Consider the following 15,997-nt stretch of genomic DNA (forward strand, 5'->3'; position numbering starts at 1 on the left):
AGGGATTAAATGGTTATAGTTTAGGTTACAGATAATGCTTTGTTTTGCCAAATGAATGGGAGTTAATGCAGTGTCCTAAAAGGGTGGGTTACTATGGTAGTACTATGGTGGTACTATGTAGTGGAAAAGCATGTATGTGGTTGACTGGACCCCTAGCCCTCTCTGTTGAGCATCTATAACTAACCTCCCATCATGCCTCTGTCTTTCTCTCTTCGTCTCCCCATGTCTTTCATTTATCTTCCAACTCCCCTCAATCTGCAGTCTTCTTTTATTCATTTGAATTTCCTCTGTGTATTTGTGTTCCTCTCTCTCTCTCTCACACACACAAACACGCAGTGACTTTAGACTCACACTCTGTCTCATACAATATTCGCTTTGTCTCACCAAAGGCGGGGGGCACTTGAAAGCAAAGACACTCACATCAGCGTCCTATTTTGATCAGATTGCATTAGTTCCCAGAGAGAAGTGTTGTGTTTGTTTTTGCTTTCAGCACTTACAGAATTAATGAGTTTGTTTTCTCAGTCAGCGTTGCCCAGATGCACACATTCAGACGGGTGTTAGTTGTTCTTAGGTGGAGCCGGGCAATCTGTCACAGGGAGTCTGTTAGAGACTGTGGACCTGCAGGAATGTAGGGTGTCCCTTTATTCTTTTTCATCTTTCTTTGCATTTTCGCACCTATCGCACCCTCACAGTTCCATAACAGCTTGTTCCTTCCAATCTTTGTCTTTCCTACTTTTCCTTTGTTCAGTTTAAGTGCTCGCAGGCCTCTGAGCATCAAATATTTTGTGGAAGGAAAAAAAAAAAGAGGAAACAAAAGAGAGAAGCATAAGGGTTTAGTACCCGAGCCAACTGGCTTGTCAGATAAGATTTTTTACACGTATATAAGCTGCGGCTCTGAGAAATATTGGAAGCATGCAAGGGTTGTGGAGGTTTTAGTGTTTTTGTAATGGCTCACATATGTTTATTTTTCAAGTGTTTGTGAAAGTTCTTAACATTCAGTCCCTTGGGCTCAAAGGCCAATATTCAAAACAGTATATGAACAATAGTCTAAAAGGTTTCATAAAAGTCAGAGTGATATGAAACAGTCCCGGTCCAGGTCAAACTTGTTATTCTTTATTACTTTAGGCTGTAAAATCTACTTATATGAGGGGGATGCATTCAAAGAGGCTGACGCATCATGAGACGTTGAGAGATATTGAAACATTCAAGTGAAGATGGAGGGACAGCTACGCACAAGTGGCTACTTATGTGCTGCCATTTTGGCTCCACTCATCACTGTTTATAACAGTCAGCTTCAGTTTTTAGCTGTTACTAGGCAACTGATTATCCCTCTTGATGAAGTTTATTTTAAGACCGTTAACAATCAAATCAAATCCTATTTGTTTGTAGAACACAACTTTTAAATATTTTTGATTTGTGGTTATTTGAAAAACATTGTAGGGAAAAGTGTGCTTCTTTTTTTTGATCAGTGTGGTGCTGAGCGTGGGTTAATGCTAAGTGTATAACTCATATTACATAATATATTGTAAAGGCAGAGCCAGATGTCCAATGTTTAATTTTATAACAAAATTCACTTTTCTGCTTTGCCATTAGGGTTCATACTGTGTATACAAACCCCCTCTAAAACCTTGATTTAATGTTTTGTATTTTTTTTTTTATATATAATTTCTCAGCTTATAAACGGAAAATGTTATTTTACTTTGTATTCTTAAATATGATATACAGTATTGTGTAATATAAGCAGCACAGTAGTGCTTTGTCCTTTCAATGAACATTACCCATATTTAGTTTGGAGACTACAGCGTGTGGTTTTGTGTGAGTGTGTGTGTGGTATGTAGACGATGGAGGAAACACTTTGACACATGATGTGAGGGTTGAATGAGGGTGTGTGTGCGTGTGTGTGTGTGTGTGTGTTGGCTGTCGATATCCTTGTGCTGACACATCAGTGTGGAGGTGTTTTTGATCTCTACAGCATTGTTGCACATGCAAGTGTGTGGCTGTTTGTCTGTGTGGCTGAAGTTAACTGTGTGTGACAGTAATTGTGAGTGTGTGTCTGCGACATATGTGTGTGTGTCTTAAGGTGTCACCTGTGTGTCGCGTCAACAGCATCTCGTATGTGGCAGCCCACAGATGTTGGCCAGGCCAGAACAGAGAGGAATTAGACACATGCGGAGCGGAAATTGACAGTAAACGTGTGAGACGGAGAAGGTGTCTGTGATGTTAGAGGAAGAAGAATGAAAAAGAAGGGTAGTTTAAAGCCAGATAAGAAAATTAATGGCGCGAGAGATCCAGTGTCATGACAATGGATGGGAAAATCTGCCCTTGATTGTTTCTTTATGCAGAAATTAAAACAAAACTGTCATGCTGATAAAATAGCCCCACTTGTTTCCTGCTGTGAAACAAATGAAATGACCCTACAATTACATGGTGTGTGCCATTTCTTGGCACAGCAGATTTGAAATGAACCTTAAATATAATGGCAGCTGGAGTCCAGCAACATTAAGCAGAAACAGGTGTCTGTAAGGTCATTAAACACTGGTTTTAGTCAGGGACAAAGTGGAGACACACCCCACTCACTCCAGTGTGAAGAATATAAAAAAATGAACTCGTATAAAACACACATTGGCCGGTAGCATGAAAATTGTAACCAAGCACAATAAACACTAGTACACCCAACCTAGACGATCCTTTCTCTCATACATGACCCATAGCCAAGTTAGGATTATGGCACATGAAGAGTTTTTCTTGTGAAAAATCATGGTTTGGGTTAAAGGCGAGGTCATCATGGACTAAAATTTTGTGTAATATTTGTCTTATTTAGTTAGATTTTAGTTGTTGGGTGCCTTGCTCAGGGAGACGCTTGCCCTTCCGGGGATTTGAGCCAGCAACCTTCTGCTTCCAATTCCTTTCCTCTTGGCCATGGGCTGCCTCATCATATTGCTGACATTCCAGGTTATCTCACAGATTGTATAGGAGATGCAAAAATAAGCTTGGAGCTAATTCCTTTGTGATTGCGTTGGAGCATATTGTGTAATTATGTATCACATGTGTTTTATGTCTGTTAGTTGCACATTCACAAAAAGTCTTGTGCTTTGTTGCTTATAATGTATTGCCAAAAAATAAATTCATATCATATCATATACAGTATATAAAGCATATGTCTTTTCGCATGCAAGCCCATGAAATCCACGGGAGGAAACAGTCCTGACAAACACCATATTTACTCCTCCTGTCTGAGTGAGTTATACTGTAAGAAACACAGCAGTGTGCGGCTCTTTTATTAATGAAAAAAGGAACCGATTGTTGGGAGATTCAGTACATGGGGCTGGGTGCCACAGACAGCGTATGGAAGTCTTTAAGTACAGGCAGTAACAGAGACAACTTGGATTTGTCTGTGGAGTCAAATTTACAGTTTCCATTTAGCAAATTGCTTACCACGCTAATAAATGGAAAGAGACGTTTCACATAAAACATCTTAACTTCACTGAACGATTTTACTTTACTTTTTTTTTATACAACATTTAAAGCAGTAGTACGTAACTTTGAAATATCATCACAAGACTCTCTGTGTATTTCTCACCTGAGCAGTATTTTGAATCTCATGATGTTTCCTTTTACATTAAGACGAATGGAGGCAAGGAGGAAACGCCGCAGCAGCATTGCGCTAGTAAAGTAAGACGTGCCCACAAAAGTCTCAAAAGTGGATTCTACTGCAAAAAAACAATTGTACGTTCAGCATTTTGAGAGAATAAATGCTTCTACCAACAGGTTAACAGTGGGGTGTGTTTGGTGCAAGATCACCTAAGCATATGTCATGTAGAGGCACCGGCAGTGTTTTGGTAATTACTCAGAATTCCTCGGAGGGGGGGAATGATCTGAGAGATAAATCTAACAATCCACCGTTCCTTAAAGTCCTGGGATAGACTGGTGGATTTAAACAGTTAAGCTCTGCTGCAAAACATGTCATGACGGGTTAAATGGTCAGTGCACACCAGTACCAGTACTGCACTTTTGCCCCTAATGCTGCATGGCATGAATCAACAGAAGATGAATGGACATGGAAAATGTCCATGAAAAAGAGGGAAACCTTCAACGACAATGTCCCAGAAAAGAAAGTGAGAGGAGGGGACAGCAGGGAAAGAGGACGACGTAATGAATGAAGGACCTGTGAATGTGCGCAGAAAACAAATGATGGATCCATGAAAGAAAAGAAAAAGAGTGGAAGCGAGTGAATGAAGAGATGAAAAACACACAATAAAGGAGATGCAAATACCAGAGGAAGAGGTCATGGTAGTGCAGATAATTGGTTTAAAAAAAAGAAAAGAAAATGAGAAGGAAAGGGAAAAGGCAGGAGTCTCGACAATGTGGCTTTAACCATGTAGTCTTCTACTCTGTGTGTGTGTGTGTGTGTGTGTGTGTGTGTGTGTGTGTGTGTGTGTGTGTGTATGTGTGTGCCAAATCCAATCCCAGTGGTCCACAGCGATGGCAGTTGTTTTAACACGAGTGTTACAAATCACAGCAGTAGACACTCACCAAGGGGGGTTCAAGTCCTGAAAGCTATTTATCTAAACTTTCTACACTCTGCCACACCCTGAAAACTGGAAGACACAGAGCAGCTTTATTCCCTGCTACTCTCACGGGGTTTGATCCTCCTCATGCCCCCTCTGCTATGGTCTGATCTATTGTTTTGCTTTGTCACAGTGTAATAAGAAACAAGAGTGGACGAGACAAGATAGCCACACTAGTGTCTCTGTAAGGCCGCACCAAGGCACAGCAACCACTAATGCACTCAGTATGTTCACCGTCACTGTCCTGAATGGGGAAATACAGTAAATGCCTTCACCACAATCCAATCAGTCACGTTGTTGTTGACTCACTTGAGGTCACAAGGCCTGTTTCACCAAATATGCAACATGCAAAATACACTGATTTTCTTGTTGGGTATTGTGACATGTTTCTCTCATCAAAACAAAGCCATTATTGCCTATGTATGATCCTGATAGTGTGGGAGACTATGCTGCCATTTGCGAGTGACATATTTCTGTGCCCTAACTCACACATGGCTTTTATGAAAGTGGCCCCTGGATTGGCATTATTGGCACGTAAATGTCAACCCAAAACTTTTATTATGTTCAACAAACCGCAAGATCACAATAACACCTTGTGAAAACTTTGTTTCACTTGGACTAATGTTGAACTTGGCCTCGTCTCCCATGTCACTGTTGGCCAAGTGTAGCTCTCGCATGCTTAGCTGCGGTGTTGAAATGACAAATAACTCGCCAGTGTTTTATATTGAGTATTAGTTTAGCTGCTCCAGCTTGAGGAAGAGACATTCATCCGCTACAATTTCTGTGAAATAGATAAACATCCTCAGCTCTGCTCATGTGGGTTTTTTTTTTTTTTTAGCTGGAGACATTAAAGGATTACGGGACATTTTACAAAGTACAGCTGGGCATTCCTGCAGAGCACAGCAAGACTGCACAGGAAGGCGAAAAGAAAAAGAAAAGAAAGAGCGATTACACACTGACTAAAATCATTGCAGGGACAAAGAAGGTCCCCTCTTGTCTTCTCATGTCATTGCAGTGTCCTGCCATTTGACACTTGGGCTCAGATGCAAATCAACGTGTTAAAGAAAAAGGCCAGAGGTGGTGGGCACCCTCTTCAGTGCAGGGTGGAAGCTACTACATGTCTCACACACACAGACACAGACACAGACACCGACGTGTTGTGTGCCTCCTGTCACTAAGACAAACGCCCACACTCTTCAGCAATCAATTAGTTCCAATGAAGTTGCTGAGAAGACGCGGAGGGGACAATGGCTCCACTGTGGACTGATGTGTCTATTAAACAGCAGCTGACAAACACACAAACATCACACTGAATTGATACCAGAGGGAAACCAGTGTGTTTGCATGTGTTTGGCTGTTAACAGACAGAGAACTGTTGAATGGAAACAGCCAGCTGTCTTTCTGGACTTAAGTGATGCATCTGTACGGATTTTCTGGAGAGTAGAGCACCTGCTTCATAATACATATAGATTAGTTTTAAATGTAACTAAAAACAGGAGCTTTTGTCTTAGATTTATTTAGCTTGCAATGGAAGTATTATAAATTTGAAAATCGTCTAACGGACTTTTGTCAAGGCGATAATTCAGAAACATAATATGTGACATAATTTACTTCCACTGTAATGTCACAGATGTTAACTATATATCAATATAGCTCATTGACCATTAACTGATTGAAAATGTTTACTTTTGGCCACATTGTTCATTCCTAAATGGAATAATCTGAAAAAAATGTCTGTAATTTTACATCTGACTATAAACTAAAGTAAAAAATCTGAATATCTTGCACAGAATTATTCCTAGACTTCGCTGCGTTGAGTTAAAGTGTGTGTGAGGTCAGCAGAGATTTGGCTGGACTGTGTTTGCTGAAACAAATGACAGCCAACGGAAAATTATGAAGAGATTTTGAGGCCTTGAATGAGGTGTCGGGGGAGCGGAGGATTAGAACAAAAGAGTGAAGTCTAAGAAGAGAGTGAAGGATAGCACTTTCGTGTCAGGAAAAATATACTGCAGGGCGAGTGATGAAATAGAAGGGAGTGAGGATGAAGGAGAAGTAAAGAGGAGGGATGAGAGATTTCTGAGGTGAAGGGATAAATAGGGACCTCCAGAAAGGACATGGATGGAGTTAAGAGAAGGGAAGTTTGTCATGGATCATTTTGGATTAGAGAGATAAAGTGTGTGTGTGTGGGGGGGTGGGGGCGTGTGGATGAGTAATGGAGGAAGAGTGGATTAAAAAAGGTAGTAAAAAAGATGAAAGTGCACAAAAGAGAAAGATGGATGGAGACAAAAGTAACTGGCCAGGGTTGAAGGAAGAAAGGAGAGACTGGAGGGAGGAAGGACAGGAAGAGGAGGGTGAGGGTTGATGAGGTAACACTCGTCACTGTCCTTTGATTGGCCTAGCAGGAAAGATCAGGTAACAGGAAGTCTAGATAGATAGATAGACGTTATTGTCTGTCCCAATCAGTGACAGAACTGGGATTGTTTCTTTGACACGGCTGCAACAATAAAATACAACTCTCTCAAGACACTTTCACACTCGCAAGGTAAAAACAGTAAAATAGGAAACACGGTTAAAAGAACAACAACGACAGATAGAGTCATGTGCAGTGTGATGGCTGTTTGATATTGCAGAGGGAATAAAGGACTTTTTGGAAAGGTTTTTATGGGCCAGTGGGTCAGTGGCCAGTTATAGCATCTGCCTGATGGCAGTAACTGAAAGAAAATAAAAGCAAATCAAACTGTGATGGACCTCACATGGATTTGATTAGATGTATGTACAGTATGTACTTTGGAGACCAAAGCCTGGTCCTAATTAGGCAGAACTTAATTTCTGAGGAACTGGTTCGGTTTAAGGATAAGATTTGAATTGTGATTAGATTTGAGTTGTGATTAGGTTAAAGTTAGGGTTATAAGTTATAGATAAGGTTAGGGATAAGGCTTTGATTAGGCTGTCCAAATGAATGGAAGTCAAAGCCGTGTCCTAAGAAGAATAGCTGTGCAAACCTGTGTGTGTGCATGTGTGCAACATATACACTCCTCTTTTGGCCCTCATCTCTCTTCTCATGGTTTCATCACATGATCAAATGTGATAACAATGTGAGCTGCGCGGGTAAAATGTCATTTGCAGTGAGGAGCAGTAACAGGTTGGCAGGAAATCCCGGGATTTACTCTGTCATGGGTCATCAGCCTATAGTATCTCTGCTGGGACAAATGACTGGGAGTTTAAACAAAAGGGAAAATGATATCTGGGAGTCTTTAAAGATGTGAAATTATATATATATATAATATAGTATAACTATTCCTCTCTGACAGAATGCAACAATAGAAACTGAAGAAATAATGTGCAAAAGAACCGGAGCAGCCGCTGAAAGCTGGAGAAGTTATGGTAAACTAAAGGTGGAAGGATTGTGAATTTCTCAGGAAAAACAAAAACAACTGAAATACTTAAAATAGTTTGCTCTGTCTTTGTACAATGAAGGAACTCAAACATTGTATTGCATAAGACAATTAATTAAGTCATCCTATTCTAATTGCATAAACAAAATTATGACTTAACACTGCTTATGAAGAACTTTCAGCAGCAACCTTTAAGCAGTAAATAGTGGATTAACAAAGTTAATACAAACGCCACTGGATTTACTGGATTGTCAAAACGTTTTGACCTCCATGCAGCATCAGAGCAAAAGTCAAGAGACCGTCATGTCTTATGGATTCATACTTGAAGGAAAACAAATATCTGGATCCAATTTAATGGCAAACCACCAATAATTGTGGATATTTAAATCTGAACAACCGAAAGATTTAAAACCCAGAATCACAGCAGTGCTGGCAAGGAGAAAAACAAAAATGTAGTATAAATTACAGTGTGTGTTATGTTAATAATACACTTCTTTCTCTGTGTAGAGTTTAGTCTGTTCCTCTCCAACATACTCACTATTAAAAATGAATGACAGGAACAAAATCTAGGACAAACTGTCAAAGATTTTACTCGCAAAATGTTTTCTTTTTGAAAATGGCAAAGGATGAGATTTAGGTCAGAAAGAGATTCAGAACCAGTCCTGACACACACATCACAAAGAGGATGAGGGGAAAATATGAGACCCAGGAGAATAGGAGGAGGAGGAGGAGTGGTGAGAAGAGGAGACGCTCTGTGAAATGACTTTTTGTGCATGCGGCAGATTCCAGAAATACTTGGTGCACTGCAACAATATACAGCCCAGATCTAATGATACCCTGGGAAGTCTGTCAGTGGTGTAATGAGCCTGAGTCTTTATTTGTGTGCGTGTGTGTGTGTGTGTGTGTGTGTGCGTACCTGTGTACTTGTGTATCGGGGGCTAAAATATCAGAAATTAGAATTTGTAGAGACAGAGACCGCTGGTGAGGTAAAAAAAAGAAAGAAAGAAGGGAGTTGGTGTGATTAAACCAAGGTCTTATTGATTCATGATTGTATTCACAGGGGTGCGTGTGTGTGCGTTTCTGGTATGCATTTTGTATCAGAGGGGGACTAATAGGCTTCAGATGTGCCCCCTCCACTGCCAGTATAGTATAGTGTGTGCATGTGTGTCTGCAGCTTTAACATCGCTTACTCTGCCTGTGCTCAATTTGTACATAAGAGAGTTCAGCATGACATTTGAACTCCTTCAATGTCTGCAGCTCTCTCAGGGAATCTTCTTCTTCTTCTTCTGGTTCTCTGCAGAACTTTACTCACTTCCAGACCTGAGATTGGTCCTTTTTAACTTAAGCTTTGTTATATGATTGTCCCTGTCTGTATTTGCAGTCATGAAAACATCAGCTTATACATTTTTACACTGTATCGTTGCCTGTTCTTAGGGAACTGTATGCGAGATGCTGATGTTTTATCTTTGCAATCCACAACGAAAAGTAGTGGAAGTGCTGCCCACTTATTTGCTATAAACAGTTTACTTTTTAAGTTTGTTCAACTTATGCAAGGATATCTGCACATCTGTTCTCTACAGTGTTGGAGGCAGAAAGCTTTTGAGATAGCGGAACATAAATCCACAATGTTAAAACAAACTATTTGTGGCTTACTGGGGAGTTTGGGGCTGCAGTGCTGTTCACAGGTGCAGGGAGCTGACTGCTATCCCAGCATGCCTTTGGCAGGAGACAGGGTGCACCCTGAGACAAATACTCACATTTCCATTCAATTTGGAGCCCCCAGATGTCCTAAACTACACGTCTTTGGACTGCTGATGGAAACAAGAACATCAGGAGGAAACCCCATTCAGAGATTATGCAAACTTAGTAGAAATGGCAGTTGACAAAAGTTTTGCTGAACAGATCTGTCCATATGTTTTTAAATGATCGCAGCTGATGGATCCATCAGAACAATCCTTCTTCAGCAGCAGAGAAATAGACATCCACATGTCAGACTCTTAGATTTGACAGACACCAGGGCGGGCCTCAGCCTGACTAAGCGGAACACTGACTATGTAAACAAATCTCAGAATAAATGATGACATACACATCTTTGTAGTGGCTGAGACGTTGTGATGCGATAGCTGGGGATTTGACACGTACAGTGAAACCAGACGCTGTCTCGCGTGTCGCTTTGGTTTTGGCGCGGCTGCCGAGTCGAGTGGCTGCCTTCACGGGAATAAGACACATTGGAGACAGATGTCGAATTTCCCTCTGGATGTCTTCTGTGATTTTCTTACATGAAAATGGTCTTAAAACACAAGGTGCATAAAAACCGAGATGAGGGACAGTGATTTGGAAGCAAAGGGGGAGGCACAGGAAGACTCACGGGGGTGAAACGCAAGGCAGATTTAAAAGCCACTTCAAGAGAGGAAAAACAACACCGGTGAGGAAGTCAAAGACGTATAGACGGAAGAGACAGGACATGATGTAGAGGAGAGAGTGGTTAAATGGATAGATGAGAGAGAGGTGAGGATGGACAGACAGCAGGAGAAGGAGAGGTTGGTGAGAGGTGAGGCTGTGGTTTCCACTGTGAGCCGATGAGCTGCTGGAGCGATAACAAGCTACAGATGGAAGCTGTTAACTCGCCTGTGTGTGTGTGTGTGTGTGTGTGTATTTATGTGCTTACATTTTTGTTTTTATTTTTGTGAGTGATTTATGAGATGCAACAGTAAAAGAAGACATCAAAGAGGACCTTGGACCTGACACAGGGAATCAGATGGATAATTACTCATTTGTGGATGAAAGCTCGGGGAACTGGATCTTTAAAATAGTTTTCCACAACACAGTAAAGTGATCAAACGACCTGTCAACCTGCCCTGAGACACTCTGATGATGGTGTTGATGTGACTGTGTATTCACAGGAATATCACTTAAAATTAAGTTCAAGTGGCCACACTATCGATCAAGAGCAAAGGAAAAAGTAGATGATTTTTCTTCTCCATTTCCATTCAGTGTTGGTTTCTTCACACCATGACTGTGTTTTCTCTAGTAGAACCCCATAACAACAGTTTCAACCTAACTTTAAACATCAAATCAGTAAAATCAAGACTTGAGATGAAGGAGCAGTGGTTATGTGTCACAACCACTAGGCCTGCAGATCCTTAAAGCTTTGAAAGTGTTACATCTAAAGTTTCTTTTGCTCACATTTAAACGTTTTTTATTTATTTATCAGAAGCTTCAAGAAGACATTTTTGTAACTAATCTACCATACGTCATTTACCAGGTCAGAACCTGCAATCTTATATTTGACACACACATATCGTTTACATAAATGTGATAGTTAGCGGACAGTATCCACCTCCTGCAATCTGAGCTGTCAAAACAAAGACGTGCACTGTGAACATTAATTCCTGACCTGATATCACACACACACACACACACACACACACACACACACACACACACACACACACACACACACACACACACACACACACACACACACACACACACACACACACACACACACACACACACACACACACACACACAGTAGTTTCATGCCAGTCTTCATCACTCTCAGTGCAACTGCAGGTCATCAGGCCTCATAGCTGTGAGGAAAGAGTTGAACTTGTGGAGACAGACAGTAATCAGCTGAAGACGTGTCGAGCCGCCCGCATGCTCTGCTGATAAACCCACATGAAAACCCTGATCAGAGGCTCCTACAGTATCTGCCAGTGTCAGTGCAGAATGCTTATCTTTCATTTCTGGTGAAGGGACTTAACTATTTAGTGCATATAAACAATTTTTGAACACAACTTCATCTCATCTTTTAACCAAGACTTACAGAAACATTTTACATATTAGTTTTAAAAATTCACAATAATGAATATAGTGACATTACAGTGAAAAATTTGATATTAAAATGTATATAAGATTGCCATGACCTAATTTAAACTGTGCTAAAACGTACTGCTCTTCCTCTCCTCATCACCTCATTATGTTTGTTTTTTCACCCTCTGCCAGTCCCGATAAATCCACCAGGAAATCACTTCCCTCTCCGTCTTGTGGCCTTTTCTGCCTGTCTCTCTCTCTTACCACTCATTATTTTCAGCCACCTTCCCTTCTCTCCCCACTTTTTTTCTTCTTTCCTAACTACCTCACTCCCTACTCGTCCCTGCAGCTTAAAAGTTTTATATCCCGTCTTCCTTATCCAGCGATTCCCCTTTTTCTCTGTCTCCAAAGGACTTTTGTTGCAACATTTAGCAGCCGTGAAGGTTTTCTCGCCTCAGTGGACAACAGTGTTCGACACAGTTGCCAGTTTGCCACGGTTTATTGCTTTATCTGCTGTGGAGACGCCCTTAGGGAGAAATATTCATATGCAGTAGAGAGAAAATATGACAGTGTTAACCTGTTAAAAGTTTGTTCTCTACTCTCTACTGCATTTGTAATGAGGGTCATCTGGGGTGACGGCGTCAGACATTTATCTGAAATGATGAATTAAACGTTCTGATTAACTAATTTAAAATCTATTATATCTATAGTAAAAAAATATATGCATGTGTGTGCGAGCTCAAGGGTTTGGAAGAAGATTTGTGACAAAACAAAAACAAATGAACTGTGTGTGCATGAGGCGCCACTGATGGACAAGGTGTCACTAGAAACAGAGGGCCCCTGTGCTTCACTTGGTCCGTATCCTCGCTGAGTGGCAAGTGACTGAGGCTATTTTCTCACCACTTGTGTGTGTGTGTGTGAATAACAAGCGTGACAGATGAGTGATGAGAGACAGCCAATTCACCCCCTACGACTCTGCCACTGAAAGTTTGGAATGCCAATGACATCTTCTCACACACATATTTCTCTCCGCATCCCATTACCTAGACTGACTGACTGACAGAGAGACGGAACAAAAGGAGGAAATGGGAGAAGTGCTGTGTGAGAAAGTAGAAGATCTGGACATTGTGGGAGAGACTGAGAGTCTGAGAAGCAGCAGGCTCGTGGTTAAACTTGTGTGGGTATATGTGCGTACCTATATGTGCCTGACATGAGCGAGTGTGGGTGTAAAAGAGAGGAAGGACACCCCACGTCGAGCTGAACTTCAATTCAACCCACTCTGTAGCACCCCTGTAGTCGTTGCATCAACATTTTGACTGTGATGCTGCTGCCAGATCAGAGAGGAGAGCCAGGTGCTACCTGCTGTGTACAGATGGACCGCTGCTGATACAAGGGTGCGTGCCATGTGTGAAGTCATCCCGTGAAGTCATGCACCGCAGAGACGTAACTTCTGCTTCCGAGTGTGTCTCAGATTACTCTGGATTCAAATAGTCTCATTGAAAGTCGCCTTGCTACTTCTTAAGCACATTTTACTGTACATTTCAGGGAAGGGTGGATTTTGGGCCACACTGGATGCGTGTGCAGTGCATGATGTCTGTGTCACTGATCTGCAGCTGCTGCTGTGGATCTTTTGCTTTGTTTTAATTTGTTTGCCTTTGAAAATTATAAAACATACTCTTAAAGGCTCAGCTTAATGTCAGGACAGGTTGTGTGTTGTATTTGTGATATCCAGTATGTGACAGATCATCTTCTCTGTCGGTGTTGTGAGACGTGTCAGGCTCATGGGAAAAAATAGACGAGACGTTCATTAATTCATCGTCGACTGCTTTATCCTCCACATGAGGGTCGCGGGGGTGGCGCTGGTGCCAATCCCAGCTGACATGGGGCGAAAGGCGGTCCATGCTGCAGACACGGTGCACACACACATATCCAATGTGGACCTTGCCTTATAGTTGCATGTTGGGCCAGTGATCAGATTGACCTGTGACCTGCCAAACCCTGAAACTGAATAAAAGCAGTTTATGTAAAGGGTGCCATCGTACCGAAACACCCAAGAAAACCTACGGTGCACACACATGCTCACTGGTCCAGCACCAGCATGCACATTCACAAATGGATAGCAGCTGTTGTGATAGAAAACAGGACAAAAGCCTGCTGTGAGTGCAGGTTTGTTGGCCGAGGAAAACAAAAGCCTCTGATTAAAAATGTTGATTAGGGTGAACCAAACTCAAGTTGCCTGTTTTTCCCACTATAGATCACAAGAACATTTATTCCTGGCCACGTTCTTACATGGAGATTACATTAGTCAGGCAGGTGTAGAGAGTGAACACTGTGGCAAAGTAAGCCTGTAATAGATTTCCACCTTTGAGATGGGATGTATAAATGAGTTAATCACTAAAACACTGGTGGAAGCTTAAATATAAGTCTATGAGTTCAGACTGTGGATCAGGACAAATCTCTATAACAATGTACCATTCTTATTTATAAAGGTTTCTATCATTAGGCTTTCATTTCAGTTGCTTTTAACTTCTCTAATTGGAAGTGAAAGAGCTGTGACAGGCTCACAATCATTGTCTCCTTGCCGCATGCCTACAGTTTCCATTCCACCTCTTTCTCTCATCATATTTCATCGGAGTTTCTATTTCCCTCCTCTCTCTGCAGACCTGCTGACCACTAACCGGTCATCTGTCTTCAGCGGTCACCATGGGCAGCTCTCTCTCACGGCTGTCTTCCTGGACGAGTACCGCGACCGCCTTTTCCTGGGAGGGAAAGACGTTCTGTACTCTCTCATGCTGGGACCTGCCAGCACTGAGTCCAGAGAGGTGAGTGGCACCAAGGCACTTTGATCGATTTATAGTCAACTCTATTTCTTACTGTACATACAGTATGTAATTGTATTTTCACTTTAAATGTCAGTGAATGTATAAGAATGTCATTGAAAAGATATGACATAGGATACAGTGTTTTCCCCAGTGTTCTCTCTCAGCGGAACATCTGTTAAAGCACTCTTTGTCATAAATCAACCAGAAACGTGTGTGCTTCCACCTGAGCAGCCGTTTCTTTTTATGTCACTACTCAGAGAGAACAGTGATGAAAATGTTAAATAGAAAGAAGAATAAATGGTTCCTGAACCTGTTTTCTGGTGTAAGTTACTCTGACTCTTTTGTAAAACTCATTGATTCACAACTTTCAAACAAAACTGCAGCAAAAATGTAGTTTAGTATGTTCGCACCTCTGGCTCTTGATCTATAAACAGTGGCTTTCAAACATATACTTTAATCAGACTTGCCTTGCCAAAACATCTGCACAGTCACAAGTCCTCACTGGTAGAAGAACACCTGTTAAAAGTGCAGCTCATCATAAATCAAACCACATGTTTCCATCCACTTCACCTTTGATCTGTGCATGTATTTGTCATTAAAGCCTGTGTCTAACACAGCGGTTACGCTGTAACAGCCGCGCTTGCTGTTGCTTCGCCAGAAAAACACAAGAGATTAATTACGATCACGTTTAATTTTTCTCAATCACTGAAAAACTAACTAGGAAAAGAAAGAAAGCTTGCATGCATTTATTTCATTTATCATACGTAGTAGATGATAATTGATCAACTGTTTAAATAACGGGATCTCCCCATTTAATTCAACATGACCAAAACACAGCGTGTTTACAATTATAGAAAAATGTGCCTCTCACATTACATTGGAATTCACATTTAGTGTAATTTATGCTGTGCAACAGACATAGATATGAGTTTTGCTGTGATTTGTAGCGTGAGGGAGTCATTATGCTCCTGAGTTATAGCTTATGAGGTTTAGGGATTTGTTGTTTTTTTATGACTTTAATAAAGGAAATGAGGAGATTTAAATTAAACAGGATTTCATTCCATGTGTTAGTGTATTTGTAGGAAATTTATTTAGTAACCAGTGTCCTTTTACATTACAGGTTTTTGAGCCAAAAAATTTACTTTTAAAAAAGAAGAAAAAATACAATTCCACCACTTTTACTAAGAGAGAGTGTGCGTGTGCGTGTGTATACCTCTGCTCGGGTCAAATACACGTACACATAGTGAATGGCTGAAAGGGGAATTAACATACACACTGAACCAGATGTCGCCCACCTTGTCAACCATTTAGTTGCTCTTCATCCTTCACTCTCAGCCTTCAGCCTCCTCTTACTCTTCTCTCTCCTGCTAATGATCACACATGAAGCTCGCTGACA

The 15,997-nt window shown here is 41.2% G+C and overlaps 1 protein-coding gene and 1 long non-coding RNA gene across 3 annotated transcripts in view; one reads left to right on the forward strand and one right to left on the reverse strand.

Annotated features, from left to right (window-relative positions):
• LOC131468576 (uncharacterized) overlaps positions 1-15,997 on the reverse strand; it is a 90,876-nt gene that overhangs the window by 28,505 nt on the left and 46,374 nt on the right. The window lies entirely within an intron of this gene.
• The window catches only part of sema3bl (sema domain, immunoglobulin domain (Ig), short basic domain, secreted, (semaphorin) 3bl), a 55,098-nt gene that overhangs the window by 2,874 nt on the left and 36,227 nt on the right, over positions 1-15,997 (forward strand). For both annotated transcript variants that reach the window (XM_058642975.1, XM_058642976.1), the window contains exon 2: positions 14,441-14,601. In XM_058642975.1, coding sequence (XP_058498958.1) covers positions 14,441-14,601 — 161 coding nt within the window. The remainder of the gene's footprint in view (positions 1-14,440; positions 14,602-15,997) is intronic.

Source organism: Solea solea, chromosome 11, assembly GCF_958295425.1.
Source record: "Solea solea chromosome 11, fSolSol10.1, whole genome shotgun sequence".
NCBI lineage: Eukaryota > Metazoa > Chordata > Actinopteri > Pleuronectiformes > Soleidae > Solea > Solea solea.